Source organism: Amblyomma maculatum, chromosome 9 (genome assembly GCF_055883805.1).
Source record: "Amblyomma maculatum isolate TAMU_Amacu chromosome 9, ASM5588380v1, whole genome shotgun sequence".
Lineage (NCBI taxonomy): Eukaryota > Metazoa > Arthropoda > Arachnida > Ixodida > Ixodidae > Amblyomma > Amblyomma maculatum.
The window spans coordinates 10,128,006-10,151,875 of record NC_139352.1 but is presented as its reverse complement, the minus strand read 5'-3'; the positions used below and the strand labels follow the sequence as shown (position 1 = coordinate 10,151,875).

Here is a 23,870-nt window from a genome sequence, read left to right as displayed (position 1 = left end):
CCAATTGGTCTGTCCAACTGCACTGAGTAGATCCACGGGAACATTCGCATATTTCAAAAAGAAAGCAAACACAATATTCTGTTCATAATAACAACTATGCAGCTTAATTTGTCGAACTAAATTCATCATCTGAACTATTGCTGAAATAAAATAACTGCACTCAAATGGCAAGTCACTGGCCCAGCATGACAGTAGTGTGAGTGGTGTATATAAGCAGGAGCAGAAGTATGTTTGCTAGGCGTATGTAGTGATCTGTTATATGTAATGTGCAACTGTATATCGTTCTTGTGTGAGATGTGCGTTTGCCTGTGCTATTTCCATGAAGCATGTAATTAGCAGTTTCCACTATAATAAACATGCAAATCGTCAGTCTTCCTTTTGTCCCAATTGGTATGTCCAATTGGACCCATTGTATGCAGTGGGTGGCCCATTGGTAATCCTGTTGGACCCATTGACTGCAATAGGTTGTGTCAGAAAACACAATTGGTTCCATTTGGAAATTTCCAAATGGTTCCAATGGTCTTTTTTTTTTTTACTGGGAAGCAGTGTTGACCTACCCATACCAGCCCCACCACGGCCAGGACCAGCCACCCTCCTCTATGGGTCCCCGATGTCACCGTTGTTGTTGTGGCTGTAGGAAGAAGGAAAAGAAAATGCACGGGCCTGCTACTGGCACTGGAACTGAGCCACCTCCGCTGCCTCGTGCGGACAGAAGAGAGGAAGAAGAGAAGAAAGAAAGAGAAGCGGGAGAGAAAGACGCATGCCGCAACAGCCATCGTCCACCACCTAAGCAGTGGCGGGTGCAATGACGGCCTATAACAGATAAAAATTCAGTGGCTGGCTAGCTCCAGCCGCAAGTGGCGTTGACCTACCGTCCCAGCCTCGCAGTGCCAGGAACAGCCACCCTTCACCACCTCCCCATGTCAGCGCACGTTAAAAAAATTGATTGATTTATAGGAAGGGAAGACGTTTTCAACCAGTAGCAGACGAATTTTCAACCCCTCCCAGAGGGCGCCACATTTTGTGAAAAAGGTGGCCAAGATCTAAGACCAAGAGCTGCCTGAGAGAGTGGTGGAAGCTAGTGCGACCGAAAATGTTAATGTATATTTATGTACTTGTATGTGTTCGCGTGCAGTAGGTAAAATTGATTTACAACTATTACGCCGGGCCAGGATACGTTACACGGGGAAGGCCACAACATCCATCCATCCATCCATCCATCCATCCATCCATCCATCCATCCATCCATCCATCCATCCATCCATCCATCCATCCATCCATCCATCCATCCATCCATCCATCCATCCATCCATCCATCCATCCATCCATCCATCCATCCAAGGCGGATTCACTTTTTTCAGTGTTCACAAATTTTACTTGATTGAAACGATAAGAGAAAACAAACAAAAATAAATAGTAAGTTGAAAGCCGCTGCTTGTGTGACGTCTTTCATTTTAATTCGCAGTGTCTCCTTCAAAGACGCTCGTTGCCCAAGCCAAGCGGTACGATGCAAAGCGTGTTCAGAATGGGCAGCCAAGTAGATGGTAAAGTCAGCATCAACATACGCATCAACAACTCTGTTCGGAACTATATAGCCAAGCTGATCCAATCCAAGCAGCTAAAAAGTGATTGAAACATGAATTGAAAGTACTAGAACACTGGAATTGAAAGCTTTCTTTGCATAAAGCGGTGGGTTCTCATTTTCGTAACTTCATTACCTATTGAAATTGTGACGTACGCGCGCCAACTGTGACGCAAGATGCACCTTGCGGAGCGGATAGTCGTCCTAACAAAATGATACGCGTAATGTGCGGCTATGACGTTGTGATGGAAAACAGCAGTTGTTTGCAGAGATTGCTTATCGGGTAGCGCATGCAGATATGCTGCGCGAATCTAGTGGTTGCATCTGTGGAAGATGATCTTTGTTGGAAGGCGATCGATGGTCGCGAACGAATGCCTTTTTTAGTTATGTGAGAAGGCGTTCTCCTCTCGTAACATAACAGATCCATTGCAGAAAATAAATATATATAAAAAAGGCGTTACTGTAACGCTAAAAATGTAGTTAAAAGGAGAATGGCGAAGCCTGCCCTTTCTCTCATTTGCCTTTCATCGTTTGCCTCTTATCGGCATTCGTTGCAGTGCTACATATAATTTTAATTGGCTTACAGGGAAGGAAAGGTGGTGTATCTGTCATACTTTCTTCGGCAAGTGTGTTTGGACGGTACACCACCGCTCCTGTCGCGTGGCGTTCCTTGGCGCGTGATCAAGTGTGGGATTGCAGATGGCAGGAACGCTAGACAACGAGAACACATCTCGCAAAATCTCGCGGGCGTTGACAGATCTCGCGCACGGGATTTCGTTACATGTAGATAGGCCTTCGCTTTAAAAGTGAAGGAAGCCCCATCAATGTCCACAGCCGTGACGTGCACGTGAGCGTTTGTTATAATACAGCTTGCACAGTTGGCGCAGTGGTTATTGCGCTCGACTACTGTTCCCAAGGGTGCGGGATCGAATCCCGGCCCCGGCGACTACTTTTCGATGGAGGCGAAAAGCAAGGCGCCCGTATGCTGTGCGATGTCAGTGCACGTTAAAGAACCCCAGGTGGTCGAAATTTCCGGAGTCCTGCACTATGGCGTCTCTCATAGCCTGAGTCGCTTTGGGACGTTAAACCCCACAAACCAAACCAAACAGCTTGCACAGTATCCTTGGAAGTTAAGTTGGAAGTTTTATGCAGACGAAGGGGAGGGTACTTCTGACTTCCGAAAGATTCTTAGTGCAGATAATGCGTGATGGACAGCATTGTTCAGACCGAGACCCCTTGGGCTCATTACTTTTTACAAAAAGTGAATATGCAGATTAGTTGAATTTCCAGAAGGGACATTATCATGGTTGTCTTATGCAATGATCACATCACAAACATGCCAAAGATCTTTCACAAACCGATAAATTAATTAGCCCCGTTCCTTTCTGATCGATTCTCACTGGCAGACATTTGATCAGTAGGAGCAGGGCAAATTAACAAGTTTGGGACCATGCTACAATCATTGTGTAATTCGACCCCAGCCTGACCCCATGTCTACATCTGGGCAAGTGCCTAACCCATATTCTTCCAATTGACCCTAGCCTGTGCCACTCAAGTTCACTTTATTCCTGCAGACTTCCTTCCTGATCACGTTTGCCTTCTTTCGGAATTCAATTCATTACACGAAGAGATGGGCAGCTAAAATGCCTTTATGTTACATGCCCAGCCCATTTCTTCTTGATTTCAACAAGGATAATCATTTACTGTCATTTTTTTCCTGGCCCACTCCACTCTCATCACGACTGTTACACTTACCAGAACTGATTCTTGGCCATATTTATAAATACCCATATTCCAAAAATATGTGGTTCCATGTGTTTTCAATGGCATCTTATAACAGCCATTGTCAACGGCAGCAGTTTGTGTTCTTTGCTTTGAAAGGTGGCAAACATGCTGTGTACTGGAGGCCTTGAGTGCAAGAAATGGTAAATGGGGAACCACGAGTGCTACCCAATGTAATATGATCTTTGTAGCAGCAACAGTGGGAAACGATCGCAGCATTGTATGCAGTTGCCTCAAGATGAGTAGCCACACAGCAGGTCCGGAACATTCATTGCTTTTGACTTGGCTTCAACCGTACTATAGCAATGATAGGCTGTGTCCTGTTGTGCTGATGCTTAGGCCGATTTAAAATGGTCTTTTTTCGAGACAACTCTTTTGAATTTGTTTGGAATATGTACAAAAGGAAAATAAGGCTCATGTAAGAGCACAATTGCCGATTCTTAACTTTTCCTTTAAATCTAGTTCTAATCAATTCGGTGAGGCATATTCATTGCACATTAGAAAACATGTTCTTTGTTCCAATGTGCAGGCTTGGTCACCGCCCATTGCAGCTCTCTCATCTCGGCAAATGCCTGAACAGTAATGCGGCAGTACTTTTGCACTGAGTGTAGCTATGCATAAAGGGATCAAGCCACCTTGAAGGACAGCCTGAGGACACACACTGGAGAGCACACCTTCCAGTACAGTCATTGCAGTAAGAGCTCACAGAAACAAGTTGGCAGATCACCTTCACATCCACATGATTGAGAAGCAATACCACTGCCTTCATTGTAACATGAGTTTGTCGATGAGGAAAGGCTTGAAAGAGCACTTCCGCAAAGGTGAGAAGCCATGCCAGCGCATAAATGACAGCCAGGACTTTGCAAAGGGGAGCACTCTAGCAGACCACCTTCAAGTTGACACAGGCAAAAAGCCATACCAATGCATTCATTGCAGCGATAGCTTTGCTAAAGGGAGCACTTTGACCGACCACCTTCGCATGCACACGGGTGAAAAGCCATATCAGTGTATTCATTGCAGCAAGGGGTTTGCAAGAAGGAGGTACTTGACTGAGCACCTTCGCACCCACACAGGTGAGAAGCCATACCACTGCATTCATTGCAGCCAGAGCTTTGCAAAGGGGAGCACTCTAGCAGACCATCTCCGCATCCACACAGGCGAAAAGCCATACCAGTGCATTCATTGCAACAAAGCCTTTGCAAGGAAGAGCTTCCTGACAGCGCATCTTCATACCCATACAGATGAAAAGCCATACGAGTGCAATCATTGCAGCAAGAGCTTTTCAGTGAAGAAAGGCCTCAAAGAGCACCTTCTCATTCACACTGGCAAGAAACCTCACCAGTGTATCCATTGCAGCCAGAGCTTTGCAAGAAGAAGTACCCTAGCAGACCACCTCCGTATTCACACAGGTGAAAAGCCATACCATTGCATTCATTGCGGCAAGGCATTTGCAAGGAGGAGTTTTCTGAGAGATCACCTTCGTGTTCACACTGGTGATAAACCATACCGGTGCATTCACTGTAGCCAAAGCTTTGCAAGGGGGAGCACCCTTGCAGACCACCTTCGCACACATACAGATGAGAAGTACCAGTGCCATCTGTGTCCTGTTGATTATGCAGACAAGGTATCCCTAAATCGCCACGTGCAAACCCAGAGGGGTGAAAAACCGCCGACGCAATGTTTCTGCTGTGAGAAAATTTGTGCATGTGCTGCAAGTGAAATATCGTGAACAGAATAATAGAGTAAAGGAATCCACTGTTCCATAGAGCTATGGTGCATTCCTCTAGTGCTGGTAATAATGTTGCAGGCAGCAATTGTGCATTGCATTGTCCTGCAAGCTTGACTGAGGTTTTGTTATGGTGCATTGTGAAGGGATGCAAAAGTGTGTTTTGACAAGTGTCGTACTGTAAAGTGTGAATTGGTGCCATTCACCAGCGTTGCAATTCCAGTCATGAATAGTGGTGCGTAGAAGGAAGTTCATCAGTCACGGGCAGATGTGCTCATGATAATGTCTCACTTTTGGTTGGGAATGCTGCATGCTGTTCACATCTTATCCCGCTTGCAACAGCAAAAGTAAGTAACGAAACTGCTTTTAGCAAACTGGGCAGAAAACTTGTGGCATGTGCTTTGAACGTTTATTTCTTGAAAAAAAAAAGCATTTGCCTTTATTCACTGAGATGTCACATGAACTCGTTTGCTTTTTTTAGATGCCGCTATAACATCTAACAAGTCACCTAGGAAATGGGGCTTGGTGCATATTTTTATATGCTGTATGGTGTGGTTAAAAAATGTATTCCTTGTCAGTGCACTGACACATTATACTGACACATTTTCACATAACGTTCATTGTAAGAGTTAGAGCTCTGCCTTTTCATCTCATTCTAAATTTTGTGTGACATTGTCTACGCCTTAGTGATATGAAAATAAAGGTGACCATGTTTTCAGCACAATCCTTCAGTCTTGCTACTTCATTTAGTAATGGCCTATCAGTTGGCAGTTTCCTTACTTCCCTGGCTATTAGTCACTGTGACGGTATAGATGTCTGAAAAACTAATTGTAATTTGGTTGCATTCTTAAGTGACATGGCAAATGTTTGTTGTGCAGTCTTTGAGTCTCTGTGCTTTACGTCTCGTGATTGGAGACCACTTATCATACTCTATCAACAGTCCGTTTTAGTGAAGAATCAGCAAGTTACGAAGCTTTTCCATGCTGTAGTGTGCCTTACCTATTAAGTGGTTCTACGATTACTGTCATATTGTAATGCTGTCTTAGTGAGGTAACAAAAGATAAGTGGTGCCAAAAACTGATAGCAGAATTATCTCACACAGATGTTCACAATAGAAAACAACAAAGGTGTAGAAGTATAATCAAAACATTTGTCACAAAAAGTGATGTTGGATTGGGGAGGGGGCCTATGGGATTCAAATTTACACAAACTTTGATGAAAGAACTATAGACACCAAATTTTAGTTTATGTCTTCAGAAGTTTCAACATAGTTTGTAAGACACAGAACGACCTTTTTCTTCTGAGAAACACCTCTATAGATGTATGTAGCAATCAGTCATGTGCAGTGGTTAAAGTCTGACTCCATCGGCAGGGGGTCTCTAGTGGTTCGAGCACAGGTTTCCGGACCCCCAATGGAGTTTCCTGATAGGTCAAAATAGTGATGAAATCAAGATCACATGATTACCCTCAAGGAACCAATTGAAGGGCGTTGCCAAATTTGAAGATGCCGAGGATTCCCAAAATTTGACAAGAGTGGGCCAACAGCCAGCGTTTACTCTTCTCACTAATCTGCCTTAATAATATTGATAATTCATTGGTATGGATCAAGGAGGATTGGTGGGTCAGAATATACATCGATCACCTCTAAAATTATGCATGGGTGGGACAATTGTCGAAAACTAATTCACGAACTAATCCGTTATATGAATTACTGTTACAAATTAATATTGATTAGTGCTAAAGACAAAAAAAGGTGGATGCCAATCAAATGAGAGGTACTTAAGAAAGAGGGAGAGAAATTTTTTTATGTAGCTAGAAGAATTTGCATGAGGAGGTACTTGAACATTCCAGAAGAGGGATGACTCATGTATGCAGTTACTGCCTTATAGCTTTTTCACAGTGATTTCTGGATGAACAGTATTATAATGAATTCTCGGCAGGACATATGCAGGCTCATGCAATCCTACTTTAATTTTTACCGACATATTCAATGCTAAGCAGTGCTGCGTGGCTACATGCTCTTTCGTCTTATACATACATCCGCTGTCCAGACCCTAGTAAAAGGCAAGCATCATTAGAAGGCGGTATTGCCTCAAATGTCGGCTACGAAGCAAGTGGCAGCACATTTATTAATGTTCAAGCATTGTATGCATGCACTGACACCTTTAAAACATTGGTAACTGCATTAATTTCTAAGTAAATGGTCTCCTTTCAATGCATCCTTATTTTTCTTGTAGTTTTGTATTATGAGAGGTCTATTTTTTGGTGCTCAATATAGAACAGCTCGTGTTTTAGCAAGCGTACACAATAGTTTTCAACAGTTGTATTTGTATTTTATTCCTTGTAGTAAGAAACGTGAAAAGTGTTTATAAAAGGGCTAGGAATGCCATTTTCTTCAAAGATTTCTTGCTGCAAAAAATTACTGCCCCCTTTGCCTTGGCGAAACATGTTATATATGCATGTGTGGCACAGCCTTAGAAAGGCTACACTCTATATTATGATGCCAAAATGGTCTTTTTATTATCTTGCGGCAGATATTGTGCGCAGATGTTGAGACCTGAAATAATTTGCATTTCTGCTAATATTTATAGTGCCTATTTCCCCCTTTTTTTGTGCCTAAAAATGTACTGTTAACCACATATATTTGGCATCTAAAACCATAGTTTTAGTCGCCTGTATTATTCATGCTGTTTTGTCCTGCACAAGGTGAAACGACTCACAGACAGTAGTGTCAGTCTTAGTCTGACCTACATAGAAGATGGCACAACAAAACTTGATGCATCCCAGCCCTACCTTTCGTTGACGATGTCAACATCATGACATATAAGTTTTGGAGCTTCGTACCCTGCTCGACATTGCTCGGAGGTGCCAATCTTGGCACTGTTTTATTGTCAGAATCTGAGCCTGAGGGCCAACAGCGTGAATATAGGAGACAAGGAATCCACTATTTAGCTGCAGGGCAACAAGGTGATCTCTGGAAGGTGATCTACGGGTGTCATCCGGATTTTGCTGGAACAAGAATAATCGGGCATGCAGGCGAGAGAATTGAAAGGGAGATTAGAGAGGCAAATTTTCGAGGCAAATGCAAAAAATGTGTTAGTGACGCTTCCATCACATTGACGAAAGCCGAAATTGACTTTATCAAGAACGGATAGAGGTGCGGCGACATGTGCTTATATGTGATAATCCCATGACAAAACATGTATAAAAACAAGTGTTGTATTTTCATTAAACAGTTGTGAGTTTGCGCTCTGTTTGTCCCGTTTTCACGTTTTTTCAACTGTTAGTGTGTTCTAGCGCGCTGAGAACCAACATTCAGAATCAACTGGCCCCTATCATAGCACTGCTTATATAACAGCTGCATCTTACCGGTAATCACCTATGGGGCTGAAACATGGAGGCTAACGAGAAGGGCTCTACTTAAGTTCAGGACAATGCAGAGGGCTATGAAACGGAAAATGGTAGGTGTAATGTTAAAAGACAGGAAGCGTGTAAAGTTGGTCAGAGAAATAACTGGAGTTACTGGCACTCTAGCCAAAATCAAGAAGAAATGGACATGGGCAGGATGTACTGCGAAGAGAGGATAACCAATGGTCTCCAAGAGCAACCAATTGGATGCCAAGGGAAGGAAAGCGTAGCAGGGAACGGCAGAAAGTTAGGTGGGCGGATGAAGTTAAGAAGTTCGCAGGGGTCAAGTGGATGCAGCTAGCACAGGACCGGGTTCATTGGAGGAATATGGGAGAGGCCTTCACCCTGCAGTGGGTATAGTTCGGCTGATGATAATGATGATGAAAGTTTCAGCCACTGTTTGGCTGTTGAAAATGAAACTGGAAAAAAAGGGTCAATAAATATTTTGTAGGCAAGTTCTACATGGCAGTTTATGTTCACAAATATCTTGCAAATCTGTTACAAATTTAGAACGCACAATAAAAATTTGGTGTCTGCGCTTTGCATTTCACGCATCAAGAATAATTACTGCTCTACACTTGCATCTGGTGATGGCAGTAAGCTGTGTGTTCTAAGCGTCTAAAGGTCAACCGCTGTGTCAACTTTATCCTCACTGCAAGTACAGCAGAGTTGTGAAAGTCACTTAATCATATCGCAGTCCAGCAGCCCGAGTGGGCCAAAAATGGGAGGTTGGCCATTTGTCGCGATGCCTGTGTGCAGAAAACTAGAAGTAATAAATTAGGAGACGGTTGATACTGGCAGCCAAATTGGTGTGGAGACAAAATTAGCGAAACATAAAATAACAAATATGGATGGGAATAAAAACCCAGGAAGTAATTAAAAGCTGAAACCAGCAGTGCATTTTGGGGTTTGCCTCACCTTGGTGGTGCAGTGGTTACAGCGTTTGGCTACTGTTCCCAAGAGTGCGGGATCGAATCCTGGCCATGATGGCCGCTTTTCGATGGAGGCGAAAAGCAAGGCGCCCGTGTGCTGTGTGATGTCAGTGCAATATCTCCGGAGCCCTCCACTACAGCATCTCTCAAAGCCCGAGTCGAGCCACTTTGGGGTGTTAAACCGCATGAACTAAGCCAACCATTTTGGGGTTTGCAAGGTTATTCATGATGAACGGCAGCAGCTTTTGTTGCTGCTGCATATTCTCATTCCAGCTTTAATATGATTCAGTTCAAAACCAGTTTTATAATTCATAATTGCTTTTCAGCCACACATATACAGTCGAACCCCGATATATATATCGAACTTAAAGGAGATTGCAAAATAGTTCGATATATCCATAATTCTATATAGAGAAATTGGCTTGAGATGCCGCTTGGTGGCATCGTGAAAAATGATACCGTATTAGTCGCATAATCAACCGACTCACATAATGAATTCACTCTCCACTTTTGCCCCCGAGAATTTGAAAAAAAAAAAAAAAAGTGTTAAGGCCGGTTCACATGCAAGCGATTGAGCGAACTCAGCAATGACAGAGCGAAAAATTTCCAACTTGTTGGAACTGTGTCGCTCTCGCCGCTTGCGCCGGCGCGACAGCTCAAAACAGTTTTGCGTCGTCGCGCGGCAGAAATCGCTAGTGTTTTCGCTTGCATGTGAAACAAATGTCCCTCCATTTTGGCCGTCGCATCGACAGTTCATTTATTGGCAGCGCGCCAAGATGCTGCGCAGTGATAACGTCAGGGTGTTTTATACTTTTGATAGCTCCTGCAATGGCGGGGAGCAAACTTGGCAGAGTGCCCGCAATGGCTTGATTGCACGAGCCTGGTTGAATTTATAAAGCCGTTCTTGGGGCGGCGTAGCCCACTGTCGCAAAATCATTGGAAAGCGTGATACTAGCTGCAAATGCCGTTTGAAGCGAACCATGCTAAAAGCCGGTGTCATGATCGCAGCTGACAGAATGCTTTTGTTGATTCAGATTCACTCTAGGAAAAACAAAAAACAAAAAAAAAAAAAATCTCCCGCTTCTGCCATGCGTGGCTCGAAAAAGTCACGCGGCAAACGGTCGTGGGTGATGCGATCATCTTTGAAAAAGGCAAACCTTCCAGTGCGTGCGTGGTGCGGAGTTCGATATATTGAACGACCTGTGAAATTGGAGTTCGATATACGGCGCAGCATTCCTATACTTTTACATGGGATTTTCAAGGGGATATTCCGTGAGTTTGATATAACCAAAATTTGAATTATCCTGGTTCAATTGTATTCGGACAACCCTAGCCTTATTTTGCGTTACTCTTGGATGAAATGAAGTTAGTTTTATGACATCTTCTTACCCGAGCAGTGCATTGTAGGAGTAAATGCTTCATTTCATCCTATACTACTTTGTTTCGTTGTCTATATAATTCTCTGTTCCTATGACTGTTTCAGAGATCGAACTCTAACTACACACAGCATGATATAACGATTTAGAGGAGAAAGATGCACATGCATGCACACAGCTAGTAATTTTCACCTTTGCATAAGACAGTAACTGATAATGTCCAGAAATAAATACATTTATTGATAAAATATTTCGCAATATGGTTGCATAAGAACCGTGCTTGAAAGCAACTGAAATGCCTACATAAAGTTGAAGACACTAATTGCCAAGTCTCTCTGTTCCGACAGCTTCCTGAGCTTCGCCTTCTTAGGCTCCTGGCTGGGTTCACTGCTAGCCAACCGCTTTTGCTGCAAGATGAAAAAACATAATTAGGAAAGGCAACAGGAACATGTCATCTGTAATTCTGTCCTTCCGCCAAATATAGTTAAGTCACACTGATATGCCTTGTGTTTTGCTCCCTCTGCGGTATAGTATTAACAAAATCACTGGGGCTGCTGGCACCATTTTTATAAGCTTCTTGTCACTAGACGTGGCTACAAAATTTGTTGTAAACAACAAGATCATTTTCCCCTTACCTTGAACACTGTCAGTTGCTTAGAAATGTGTGGTAAACACTAAATAGTGATAATATTGTATATTTTTTTGGGAAAACTAATTACTGGCAGTGGAGCACATACTATTCTGCTGTGTAGGAGGAGTGTTTTTGGCTCCACAGCTTCAGTTTCACTACAGGAAAAAGGTGTCACAGATTATAGTGTCTCCTTTCATGAGGCTAGAGGTCTAGTGCACTTTTTTTTTATGCTAAATTGAATCAAAGCATAGCTTCCTTCAATTTTGTGTTTGACAAACTAGGAAATTTGTTAACACAGATCCTATGAACATTTTCAAGCTTAATGCCCATTACTACTCTTGCTGGTCTCTTAATTAGTGATTCTCTTTGTACTCTCTTCATAAACAGTGGAAATGTTTTTTTATTGGGCTGATTCATATTTCTCTCTCTCTCTCAACTTTTCAATAATCAATAACGTTGCCTACTGGATACAAAAGAAATTTGACCTTTTCTCAGACAACCCACTATACAGTAGAGCCCCGCTGTTACGTTCCTCACTCCCGCGTTTTCCTGGCTGTTACGTCGTTTTCATCCGGTCTCGGCATAGCTTCCATAGGATGCAATGTATTAGGAACCCTGCTGTTACATTGAAGCAGTGAAAACATTCCCACATGATACGTCACACCCTGGCTCCCCGAATCCGACCAAGCAATGCACACCAGCCGCCATTTTGGCTTTTCACAAGTCTTGGCCAGGCTTGGCTACAGAATTTGCCGGCAAGAAGCTGAATGTGAGTTGGAGAGGCTAGCACTAAATGGCCATACCATCAACTCGTTACGCCACCATAGCCTTAAACCCATATTTTTTTCCTCCGCTGTCGGACCGTCAAAGTAACGTCTTTTCCGTGCTTCGATGGCGTCAATGGTGTAGCGCAAGCGGAAGGCGCTTTTCCTTGAGGAAAAGCTAGCCACACTGAATGCAGTCGACAGGCAGCCAGTACGGAAGACAGTGGATATTGCAAAAGACCTTGGTCTGCCACCTTCTACACTTAACAGCATCATCTTGAAGCGAGCCGAAATAGAAAGGAATGCCGCGCTTTTCGGTTCGAAGGTTAAGCAGCCTCGTGGCGCCAAGTATGCAAACCTCGACAAGGTTCTTCTCATCTGGTTTAAGCAAGCTCGTGCAGCCGGTGTGAACTACGACGGGAGCATTCTGTGTGAGAAGGCAATGGACATAGCCGACAGATTGGGCATCACAGACTTCATGGCGTCGAACGGCTGGATCGACCGTTTTCGAAAGAGGCACGGCATCGCTTATAAGGCGGTAAGTGGAGAAGCAGCAAGTGTCAACTTGGAAACAGTCGACAATTGGAAGGCCACACTATCGGCTACAATTGAGGGGTACGAGCCTCGTGGCATTTATAACGCTAATGAAATGGGTCTTTTCTTCTGGGTGCAGTCATCAGTCATTAAGCCTGAAAGGCGAAGCATGCCATGGAGGCAAATGCAGCAAAGACCGATTGATGGTGCTCCTTTGTTGTAACATGGATGGCTCAGACAAGCTAAAGCCATGGTTAATTGGAAAATATCAGAACCCACGGTGCTTGAAGAATACTCGCTTGCTGCCATGTCACTACAATATCAACCATCGTGCATGGATGACGTGTTCTTTGTTCGAAGAATTTCTTCGGTACTTTGATAACAAGATGGGTTCCCAGTAAATGTTCCTTTTCTGGACAACTGTGCTTCCCATCGAGAGATCCGCCATTTCTTCGGAACGTGAAGCTTGTTTTCTTCAAACCTAACACTACAAGCCATTTGCAGCCGTTGGATGCTGGCATCATAAAGAACCTAAAGGCCTACAGGAAATTAATTGTAAAGTGCTGTCTCGGGTGTATTGATCGCGGATAACAACCTACGGCTATTTCAGTACTTGACGCTATGTACTATGTCACTTCAGCGTGGACTGCAGTGAGCGCGTCAACTGCACAGCACTTCTTCGCTCTGTGCGGCTTCCACATAGACGGGGAAATGGAAACTGCCACGGAGGCTGAAGGGTCAGAAGTATCTTGTGATCAAGAGCTAGCTGAGGCTATTAATGCGCTGGGTGCCACTGGAGTCACATATGACAACGTCGCTGTGGATGCTGCCGTCGTGACGTCAGTGCCAGAGCATTGCCGAGATTGTTGCGAATTCGGTCACGAGTGAAGGCGCTGACTGCTTCGCTCTGTGCAGCTTTCGCATAGACGGGGGAAATGGAAACTGTCACGAAGGCTGAAGAGTCGGAAGTATCTTGTAATCAAGAGCTAGCTGAGGCTATGAATGAGCTGGGTGCCACTGGAGTCACATATGACGACTGCGTCACCGTGGATGCTGCCATCGTGATGTCAGTGCCAGAGCATTGCCGAGATCGTTGTGAATTCAGTCACGAGTGAAAGCACAGACTGCTTCGCTCTGTGCGGCTTCCGCATAGACAGGGGAAATGGAAACTGTCATGGAGGCTGAAGAGTCGGACGTATTCTGTGATCAAGACCTAGCTGAGGCTATGAATGAGCTGGGTGCCACTGGAGTCACATATGATGACTGCGTCGCCGTGGATGCTGCCGTCGTGACGTCAGTGCCAGAGCATTGCCGAGATCGTTGTGAATTCGGTCACGAGTGAAGGCGCTGACTGCGATTACGAGGAGCACGAACTGCACGATTGCGAGCAGTTGACAGAGCCGAGCTTTGGAGAAGCCGTCGCGGCCCTGGACCTCCTCCACAGGTACATCGCACCTCAAAGCGACAGTGACACCAATGCGGCCTTCCAGGCTATTGAGAAACGCGTGGTGCTTTCTAGCGAGCGAAAGAAACGGCAATCCACCATTCTCTATTTTTCAAGTAAGTTTTTTTTTTCATTTTTAAGCTCAATAAATTGTTTCAAGTCAAAGCTGCACTGTTTTATTCATTTTCGAAACTTTCCTCACTATTGCGTTTTCCCGGCTGTTATGTTCTTTTTTTCCTGGTCTCATGAAAAATGTATGAATGGGGTTCCACTGTAGTAATATGTAAGGTTTCTTTATAGTTCTTATCTTGCTTTCAAAGCTTATGCCTTGCAGTACAGGGTAATTTGGTATTCCGGTGTGAGACCATTGTGTTCACTATGACACCACAAAAATGTTCACAGCACAGTGTACTGTAATGTCAAGTTACTACCATGATAGCATGACATCTTTAGGGTTTGAGCAAAACCTCCCCAGCAGAAGGCTGAGCAAATGTTAACGTGAAGTACTATTGGTATTTCAGAACTCCACACATGGTATGCGGGCATAGGAGACTTGACGGAAAAACTGTAATGATGCAAATTTTGCTGCCCAAGTATATAATTAGAAAAGGACAACGTGGCTGCAGGGCCCATTTTTACGAACAAACAAATCTTTGGATGTCATAAAGATCTATGTCTTTTCCTCCACTATTTGCGGCAGTTCCATAATTAATAACAACTGCCCGCGTGCTCTTTAGTTGTCAGGAACAATACTGGAATACTCAGTATTCTGGAATAGATATGAGCACAATCGTATGAGCCACAATTGAGAAAGACACTGTTTAAGACTCACTGGTTTCTCTTCAGCTGCCCTGAAGACAAAATTCTTCGTGGTGACAGAGCCTTCGGTCTCGGTTGGAACGGTCACCTTGATGCGTTCGGCGATGCGGCCAAGAACACCAGAGTCAAGCCTCAGAAAAGAACCACACATTGCCTACGAAAAGAGAAGGCATATAAGAATGATAAAACATTCCACTTGACATTTCCACTGTTTCAAATTTAAGCCGAGACACTTCAGTCTCATTACACGGCTGAGTAACTTGAGCTGAGACTTCATTACAAGCACACACAAGCATTGGGAAATGGCTCCCTATTCTGCATCGATTTAACCAAAGCAAAACATGCTACTGCCTTTAATTCAATATTTTCACTTTGGTACAATATATATGTTGGATTTGCAGATAACTATCATGATTGCCTCATTCCAACCGCAGAGGCTGGTGCCACTGAAGAAGGAACTTTCCTAAGCTAGAAGAACAAGCAAGCAAGCAAGCAAACAGCATTGCAGCCATCGTCTGGTTTGCAAACTGGGGTGATGCCATGCCTAGCTTTAATATGATAGCGTTAAAGGTGTCATTCTCCAGAAAATGCAGTGTTGGTGGCATTGTGAGCAAAACAAATTTGTGTGTGCTTCTGGCACATGGTAGTTAATAAACAAATTGGTAGGTGACATGGCGGCACTGATTGGTCGGCAGGTTGTCTGACAGCAAGAGACCACAGTGACTGACATTACTAGAACCAGCTTCAGTTTAAAAGCTCTGGAGCGCCGCGCGGCGCCGGTGAATGGCGATGCAGTCGAACCAGGCTTCATGACTTCATCGCGCCGGTGCGTTTGCCAGCAGGTGCAGGCGTTTCAGTGACGCACGCGCGAGTACAAAGCGCTGACTTGATGCCGTGAAACCTAGTGGCACTGGAAATATGATGAATTTAGTATTCCTATTTCCTTGATTTTTTTTTTCATAGTTCGCTGAGTTGAGTAGCAGGTTCCATTCATGTGGGTGACGTGGCGTGCTAAGTTGCTATTGCACCCAATAATGGTAGCGAGAAGGATAGGAAACAAACCATTTTATTATCCCTGCCTACGAGTTCATTTTTAAAGCGTGCGTGTGTAAGAGAAGTCCTTTTAGTGCTTGAAGGTCCCTTTCCGTGATACTATGCACAGTCAGTCAATAGATGACTAACGTGCACGCTCAATGACCCGGTCCACGCTGACTGGACCCGTGACTTTCCAATTAGTGTGACAGTTTGAAGAGAAAAAAGACGTACGCAACGCGATCATCTACGTTTCACAACACTTCCATTCGTCTCCGAGTTGCCGTGCTTTCTGTTTACAGCAAAATGCAACACCAACTTGCTTGGCAGCATATGTAGATAGTGTACTGCAAATTAGTGTAGTGCTATAGTACTCAATACAAGCCGTCCAAAGATATACGATTTGAAGTTGAACTGTAATGTTCGCATTTAATCACAATTAACTAATTATTATAATCAATAGAGAAGTGCCATTATGTTCATCATAAGCTATATAACGATATAGGATTTGATGCTATAGCATGAAGCTCATTTTTAATCACGTATACCTAATTAATCACAACTAAATAAGTCCTGCAGCTAGTCCAGCAAAAGTATACTTTACAAAGCAATGCAACAATATAATACTTGATTTAGCATTCAATATAGTCACAATTATCTAATTAATGGGTAACAACAAAGAGCTACAATTAGTCCAGTGCAATCATATTGTTATGGACGACAAGGAAGAAGAAGCGGGGAGTGGCGCGGGCAGGAGCGCTCGCGCTAGGCCCGCGAACATTCATTAAACGTCATCTACCATCGTCATCGGTCATGTTATGTCTCCTGTCTTCATCAGCTTGCCGCTTCGTAACATTTGGTGGAGGTGCGGGATAGGTGCGACTTCATCATCACCCCCTCATCCTGGTCCGGAGCTTCGGCGCCCTGCGACTTCTTGCGCCGTCGGCGAAAGGTTAGGACGCATCGCATGGCTGTTCCCCAGCCTGCCGGACCCAGCAAGACCTTGCCGTTCCTCCGCACCGTCCCCCCCCCCCACCCCGACCACAAGACACGACGAAAAAGAGACTGACCCGAAACGCCACACATGACCACAAGACACAAGGAGAGACCTGAACAACCATATGTCACACCACTGACCTGATGTGCCGACCAACGACCCAAGACACTGCTACACATCCTCCCCTGACTATGCCATGCGGTGCGTGCCTTGGCCTCCGCCATCTAGTCGTGGCGACTTGTGGCCCGAGTGTCTTGGGCCAAGGTTCATCGGGAATCATTGTACTGGCAAGCCGTTCTATTCTTCCTTCTTCCTCTTCTTCTTCAAGTATCCAGACACGCCCATCATCATGCCATCAAATCATCAACATCGCTAAACTTCCTCGTCCACGATCGGGACGATCGCTCGGTGGCCCCGGGTCATGTTATGGACGACAAGGAAGAAGAAGTGGGCAGTGCCGCGGGCAGGAGCGCTCACGCTAGGCCCGCGAACATTCATTAAAAGTCATCTACCATCGCCATCGGTCATGTTCTGTCTCCTGTCTTCATCAGCTTGCCGCTTCGTAACAATATCAACATAAGATACACAGCCACTGCGGATACATTCTGTACACACATTCCGCACACAGAGGGTAAGAAACAAGTAATGCTACGCATTAAAATTGCCCACTGATCAATATGCATGTACGCTCGTTTCATTTCAGATCACTTAACCAACAACTGCCAAGCTGCACGGCCGACAGGTCCTCATGCCGCTATTCTGATACTTCACCATTCTAATTGCCAAGTGTGGCGGAAAAAAAGATTGCAAAGCCTGCTCTCCAAGCTTTTTGACACATAGACAACTTGTCTTAATTAAAATATGCGTACACTGCCAGTTTCTCAAAACCAGGCGTGTGGCATTTGATTGATCACACAAATCGCACAAAATATATCAGAAGAGTACTGTCTTCCCTGTTGGTGAAAATTAGTCAAACATATCGCGCGCGCTGCTGCTATACTTTAAGACCGGTTGCTTGCAAGGTTTTACATTACATTAGTGCCTAACTGTTAACATCACATTAGTACCTAATCGTAAAAAAAACCCAACTATGCTCACATTATTGCTTTAGACAAATTAATACGTCCGAAATATTGTCCTTGGCCCATCATGTGCCAGCTTTCGCTACCGCTCCAAGGTCAGGAGCCGGTTCGACTGCTGCCCGCGATGAACAGTGGAGGCGGGGAGTTTTCAAACTGAAGCTGGTTCTAGTAACGTTGACCGTGACTGTGTGGCAATGACTATGTGAGAGATTATTACAGAGGCACAAATTAGAAGATTGGTGATTAAGCCAGCAGCAAAGTGCATGTAGTTCAATGAGAAACTGCAAAGAGAGCAAGATGGAAGCCATCAACGCTGTCACCTAATACCCCTCCGACAACCTCTGGCGCTGCATGGTTATACACAAACACAACACACACACAAGAGAATTAAACCAAGACGTTCACACCGATGATGCGTTACCATATTTATATGGCTGCAAGTCGATTTGAATGTAAGTTGATCCCCCCAAATTGAATGGCAAGAAAAAAAAAAATATTATATATATATATACATATACAGACAACCGCTCTGCGAAATGAAAGTTTTATCACCTAGCAGCCAGACTACTCGCTGCCACTTGTGTCGTGGTCTTCACTGATGGTTGTGCCTTCACTGCTACCACTCCCACAGTGGACTGTCGTCGAGCAAAATCACGCACTTCATAAAAGACTGCACTACAACATTGCATGGAACTGCCGCCCATGCCCAAAGTACTCACCAGCACACAGTTGCGAGGAAGCTCTTTTCACGCAACCTGTTTGTGTAAGTTTGCGGCCTCCAGACACTTGTGTTCACAGTGCAGCAAGCTCTTGAAAAGGCTTGCTCATACCGACGTCTAGGATTTGCAGCTGCTCTGTCAGACTATCGAGAATAGCATAACCATAATCTATCGACATTCACATGAGTGTGGTGCGTGCAAAGAATTTTTTTTTTTTCGCTCGAAGAAGCGAGCTGGATAACTGAGTGTCTAGCGTACAGCCATAAAGTAAACATAAATTGTAACCTTGCCATAGTGTGCGCGATAGATTGTTTCACTTGCTTTTTATTGGCAGAGCCATGTTTTGGTTTCGATAGTAAGTCCACACCCCTCTTTAAATTAAAAAAAAACGGGGAAAAAAAAAAAAAAAAAAACGATCATGTAAATACATATGATACCCCGAAAAACGGTACTTATGTGTCCTCAAAACTTTATTTTTTTTTTTTAAGAGGTCTTTGAGGCTAGGCTTCATTTTCATTTACTTCCTTGCGATGACCATGAGATCTTTCGCATCAATGACATTAGAGTCTGAATGGGGGAAAAAAAAATCCAACAGGTAAAAGCGTCTTTTACTTGCAGACAAATGTCAACATGGCCAAAAAAAGCACAACAATAAATTTTTAGCAACAAAAAATTTAACAATCCTGAGATCAGAGTCCAACCTGCAAGTGTTTGCAGGCACATTCTGCTCAACGTACACATGCACACAGAGAGAGGACATTGGCGTATTGTGAGACTCACCCCTTTCTTTGTAGCTACTTTCTTGCTGAACCTCAAATCTTGCTTTGCTATCACTGTGCACAAAAGAAAACATGGACAAACAATGCATTGTCAGAAAGGCTAACTGAGACAGAGGAGCAAAACTTTTCAAGCCAAATTGTCAGAATCACATTGTCACCTGTGGGAGCTTTTAGCAGGGAGTCCTGCTCGGAGAATGAGCTACTGCTGGGGGTGTCAGGCCGCTGGGAAGCCTCCTGAAGGGACAAATTAAAAAAAAATATTGCACCTCATTTCTTAATGCGTTTACAGTTTTCTGTGGCAATGCAACCACCCATAGTTTGCAAATTATACGCTTCCAAGAGGGGAGCAGAAAACAAAAATTTGATACGGTTGTCTGACGCTAGTTTAATGACCTAGTAAGTGTCCAAAGGAATGAAATATCAGCAGCAGGTTTTTATAGGATTGTATTTATACACACTCCCTTCGAGCTCTTTAAGTGGAAGTTTACAGCCTGGACGAGCTGGAACAAGGCTCTGACAACAGGAGGCTTTGCAATGCAGCCAAAACATAGTTGTACAGCCCTGGCCATAACAAATATGGAGCATGGCTTGGTAGTCAGATTCTTCCCACGTCTTACCCAGAGAAAATTAGATATACTGGATTCTTCAGTAGGATATATACACTTCTGTGGAATTCAGTTTTGTGTGCAAATACCATGTGGATTCTGAAATAAATAAGGAGAACCATAATTTGACGAATTTTTGAATACAGCAGCCGGGGTATCATGTTATTTGAGAACAGAAAATGAGTGTAACTCTAAGGGATACTTTTTCTCGCCGTGATTTTGAGTTTATGAACTGGGAAATTGTATAAACCGGGAACGTGTCAATGAGATTCCACTCTAAATGGCTGTATCTAGGCTGTTATAAAGTAGCCACCCGGAAACAGCCACATTCTTTCTGATCCACGTTTGTCATTAAAAAGTAGCAAGGCAAGGGTGAGAAAATACAAAAACCTTATTTCAACACCTAATCCACTAATGATCACAAATACAACGTACCCTGCCAAATAGCAAAGCACACCATGGCCTCAGAGGTACCAAGTCCAGAAGGATTTTGTTAGGTCTCTGAGCTGCTTAGCTAGAAGAATCTCTATGTTCAAATTTAACACTGAGTGATTGAAAATTCGTGTGCACGGGGCAAATATTCAACCTTCGCATCCAATATGCAGAGTGCAGTCTAGTAGTATTCGCTTTTATATATCTGCAATGCATAAGCCAATGAGTCAAAACTAACAATTTTAAACAAGACAATGTCATATACTAGACGGAACTGTTACAAGTGGACTGCTGTGCAGTAAATGCATCATTATGTAGTACGTGTACATTACACAGCAGGATCTTCTTGTTGATTTCTCAAGCCTGTTTTGATAAAACATTCATTAAACACCAATAAATTCGTCAGTACTTCAGTGTTCCGACCTGTGTACTTCATGTGTGCTTCCTAAGTCCGAAATTTGTGACTAAATTAGTGCTTTCGTAATCGTGACATTGGCCGCACCTGTTCCTGCAACCACCGCCTGCGCTCGAGGCGCTGTAGACGCCACGTAGTATCAGCCTCCTGCTCCGTTTCGGGCTGACCATCTTCTTCGCCATCGGAACCAGGGTGCAGGTTTCCGTCATCAGCACCTGCAGGCAGATGAACACAGTCATGCATACATGCTGCCACATCAGGCCATTCATGGGCTCAGAAGGACCAACTTTGTTCAAGCTACCAACGAGCAACCTGTATTATCACACGCGATTAAATTGAGGAATACTTCATCTAGGCAGCCTAATACGAACTGTTATCATTTTCTGCTCGGATTAAGGATGACCTGGAAATTTTATGGGGAGCATTCTGATGGAGATAAAATGCAGGGGTGCCTCTGTGTTGTGCATGCGTGCATGCAGTAAAGGATTCCAGGTGGTCAAAATGAATTCAAACCTCTCCACTGTGCAGGCCCATTTTCGCTCCTTGCTCACACCTTCTCTTGTGGCATAGTCAAATGTCCATAGCTAGTAGGGGCAATCACTACTTCACCTTTCCCTTCCTCGTAACCATTGTTATTTCAATTAATAACATTAATGTGTTATAATAGCACTTTTTTATGCCCCTCCTCATCTTTTTTGAGACACAATGTATACAAACAACAGGCACAGTAAATAAACAAGTACTACTTTATGCATGAATCAAAATAGTATCACCTAAAAAAAAAAAAAAAAAAAAAAAAGAGCCACAGGCACACAATTGGATTTGGCAGGTTTTCAATTCCAAGTTTTAAGCTGATAATTAAGAAGGTGCATTCTGGAAAAGTGTCTTACACTGCTTGAAGAGCACATAAATCGCACACACTTGCAAACACAGTAGCTCAAATGTGCTGATGTGTGGCTCTCCACTTTTCACTACAAACAGAGCCTTTATTACCACATATACTAGTGTAGAACTCACTTTTGCTTTTAAAGGAAATTCAAAATTGCGGTCAGTTTGTTGGGAGGGTTTATAATATGCAAAAAAAGAACAAAAACAAGACAAGAACGACCTTTTCTTTTTTGAATCATTCATCATTCCACCCATCAATATTAGATGAAAGCACAAGGTCAGCTGCGATTATGACGCTGGATTTTAGCATCATTCACTTCAGAAGACATTTGCTGCTATTGCACGTTCCAGTGGTCTTTCGGCAGCGGGTGGCGCTCACCCCAATCGCTGCACAATAAAGCGAGCGTGCTGAAAACCAGCCTTGCACAACCAGACGAGCCGAGCAAGCCATCACATGCACTCCTGACAAGGGCACTCGCATTCCAAAAAATAAATTCCACAATGTTATCGCTGTGCACCACGTTGGTGCAATGCCAAGGAATGCGCTGAGGACTGCGATGACTGTGGTGTGAATGTCAAATGAACGGATGCGCTAATGCTTTTCTTTACATTCTCATCGGCAAAAATGGGCCACGGGCTAAACATGCAAATGGGTTCCTTGAGCAAGTAAATACAGTAAACCTCCTTCCCAATGAAACTTAAAAACCTCCGTGATTTTTCTTTTATGTCAGCCAGTTCTATGACATTTTTATTTATTTATTTCCAAATACTGCAGACAGCAGCGCTGCCCAAGCAGGAGAGGGGTTACATGTTCTGCAATAACTCTCGTGTTATCATTCTATGCACATTTGAGCTTCCCTCAAGCAAAAGATATTAGTCAGACTGGGGCACCTTCTTTGTGCACCTGGGCAGTCTTGACCAGTTCCCCGAGAGCTTTCTGTACCAATTTTGCATGAAGTGTGTGTGCGCATGAGCCTGTGCTAACCCTCCCTTATTTTCAATTTTTTAAAACAAACAGTGGAGATCAGGGGTCACCATGTCACACAACCAAAACAGAGGACGAAGTGCAGACACAATGCAGTTTTGCTCATTTGGATTGGTGGACAGCTCCTAGCAGCCATGTTCACTGTCAGTCGCACTGCGAGATTTTCACCAACAGATTTTAAAAAGTGACCGCCACTTAGTCCGAAAATTTGAATGCACAGCTTTGAACACTGTCTATGTGTTGAAGCCACACCAATGCACAAAGTTTGCGAGGGCTCCCCCACAAGCTGTCGTGTTCAGCTAAGATAATACTCTACCAAATGCGATCTGCCATACACTCAGAAATCACCATGTTGTTTGTACATGTGAATTACATCACCAAATCACCACAGCAGCATAACTAAATGCATCCATTGAACTGTTGACTCAAGTTAGGCATAAATGGCTGGCCAGTTGGAATTACACCGAAAAAAGTTAGGCTCTAACGACATGCAAGCCTGAGGGCGTTGACTAGCGTAGGCACAAAGCTATTTCCTGGATGGTGATTATGCATGAGCAATGACCGCATCTCGCCATACAGTGCATGTGCGTACGAGGCATTCGGTAAACCAGTACTATAAGACTATGCTAGTATACCTCCCTTATGCTGAATTTCTCAATGACCAACTTCTTGGTATAACACTCTTTGCATCAAACAGTAACTTCTCCAGGATTATTTGCTAACCTAAGAGATTTGGAAACTAAAGGCACAGAAAATTCACAGGACCAAAGGCAGCTCGCTATATGGCATAGAAATTTCACCATGCAGATCTGCACTGTTGTGAGACAACCACATTCCTTATAAAGCATGCTTCAACAGACCTTAACATTTTTCAAATTTTTGTCAGTATGGCACAGCTTTTCTGGTTTGGCGCATTTGGTGCAATAGTGGTGTCACTG

The 23,870-nt window shown here is 43.8% G+C and overlaps 2 protein-coding genes across 2 annotated transcripts in view; one reads left to right on the top strand and one right to left on the bottom strand.

Moving 5' to 3' along the window:
* Positions 1–1,549: 1,549 nt before the first annotated feature.
* On the top strand, positions 1,550–6,081 carry LOC146178244 (uncharacterized). Its single transcript, XM_084578049.1, has 2 exons — positions 1,550–1,689; positions 3,894–6,081. Exon 2 carries the CDS (start codon positions 4,104–4,106, stop codon positions 5,091–5,093), a length of 990 nt encoding a protein of 329 aa, XP_084434175.1. The 5' UTR covers positions 1,550–1,689; positions 3,894–4,103; the 3' UTR covers positions 5,094–6,081.
* A 4,944-nt stretch (positions 6,082–11,025) lies between these two features.
* The window catches only part of Claspin (claspin), a 41,751-nt gene continuing 28,906 nt past the window's right edge, over positions 11,026–23,870 (bottom strand). The window contains exons 14-18 of the mRNA XM_084578041.1: positions 21,147–21,274; positions 19,766–19,841; positions 19,609–19,661; positions 15,012–15,152; positions 11,026–11,213 (exon numbers count right to left, since the gene is read on the bottom strand). Of these exons, the coding sequence (XP_084434167.1) occupies positions 11,106–11,213; positions 15,012–15,152; positions 19,609–19,661; positions 19,766–19,841; positions 21,147–21,274 (506 nt within the window). The 3' untranslated portion in view covers positions 11,026–11,105. The remainder of the gene's footprint in view (positions 11,214–15,011; positions 15,153–19,608; positions 19,662–19,765; positions 19,842–21,146; positions 21,275–23,870) is intronic.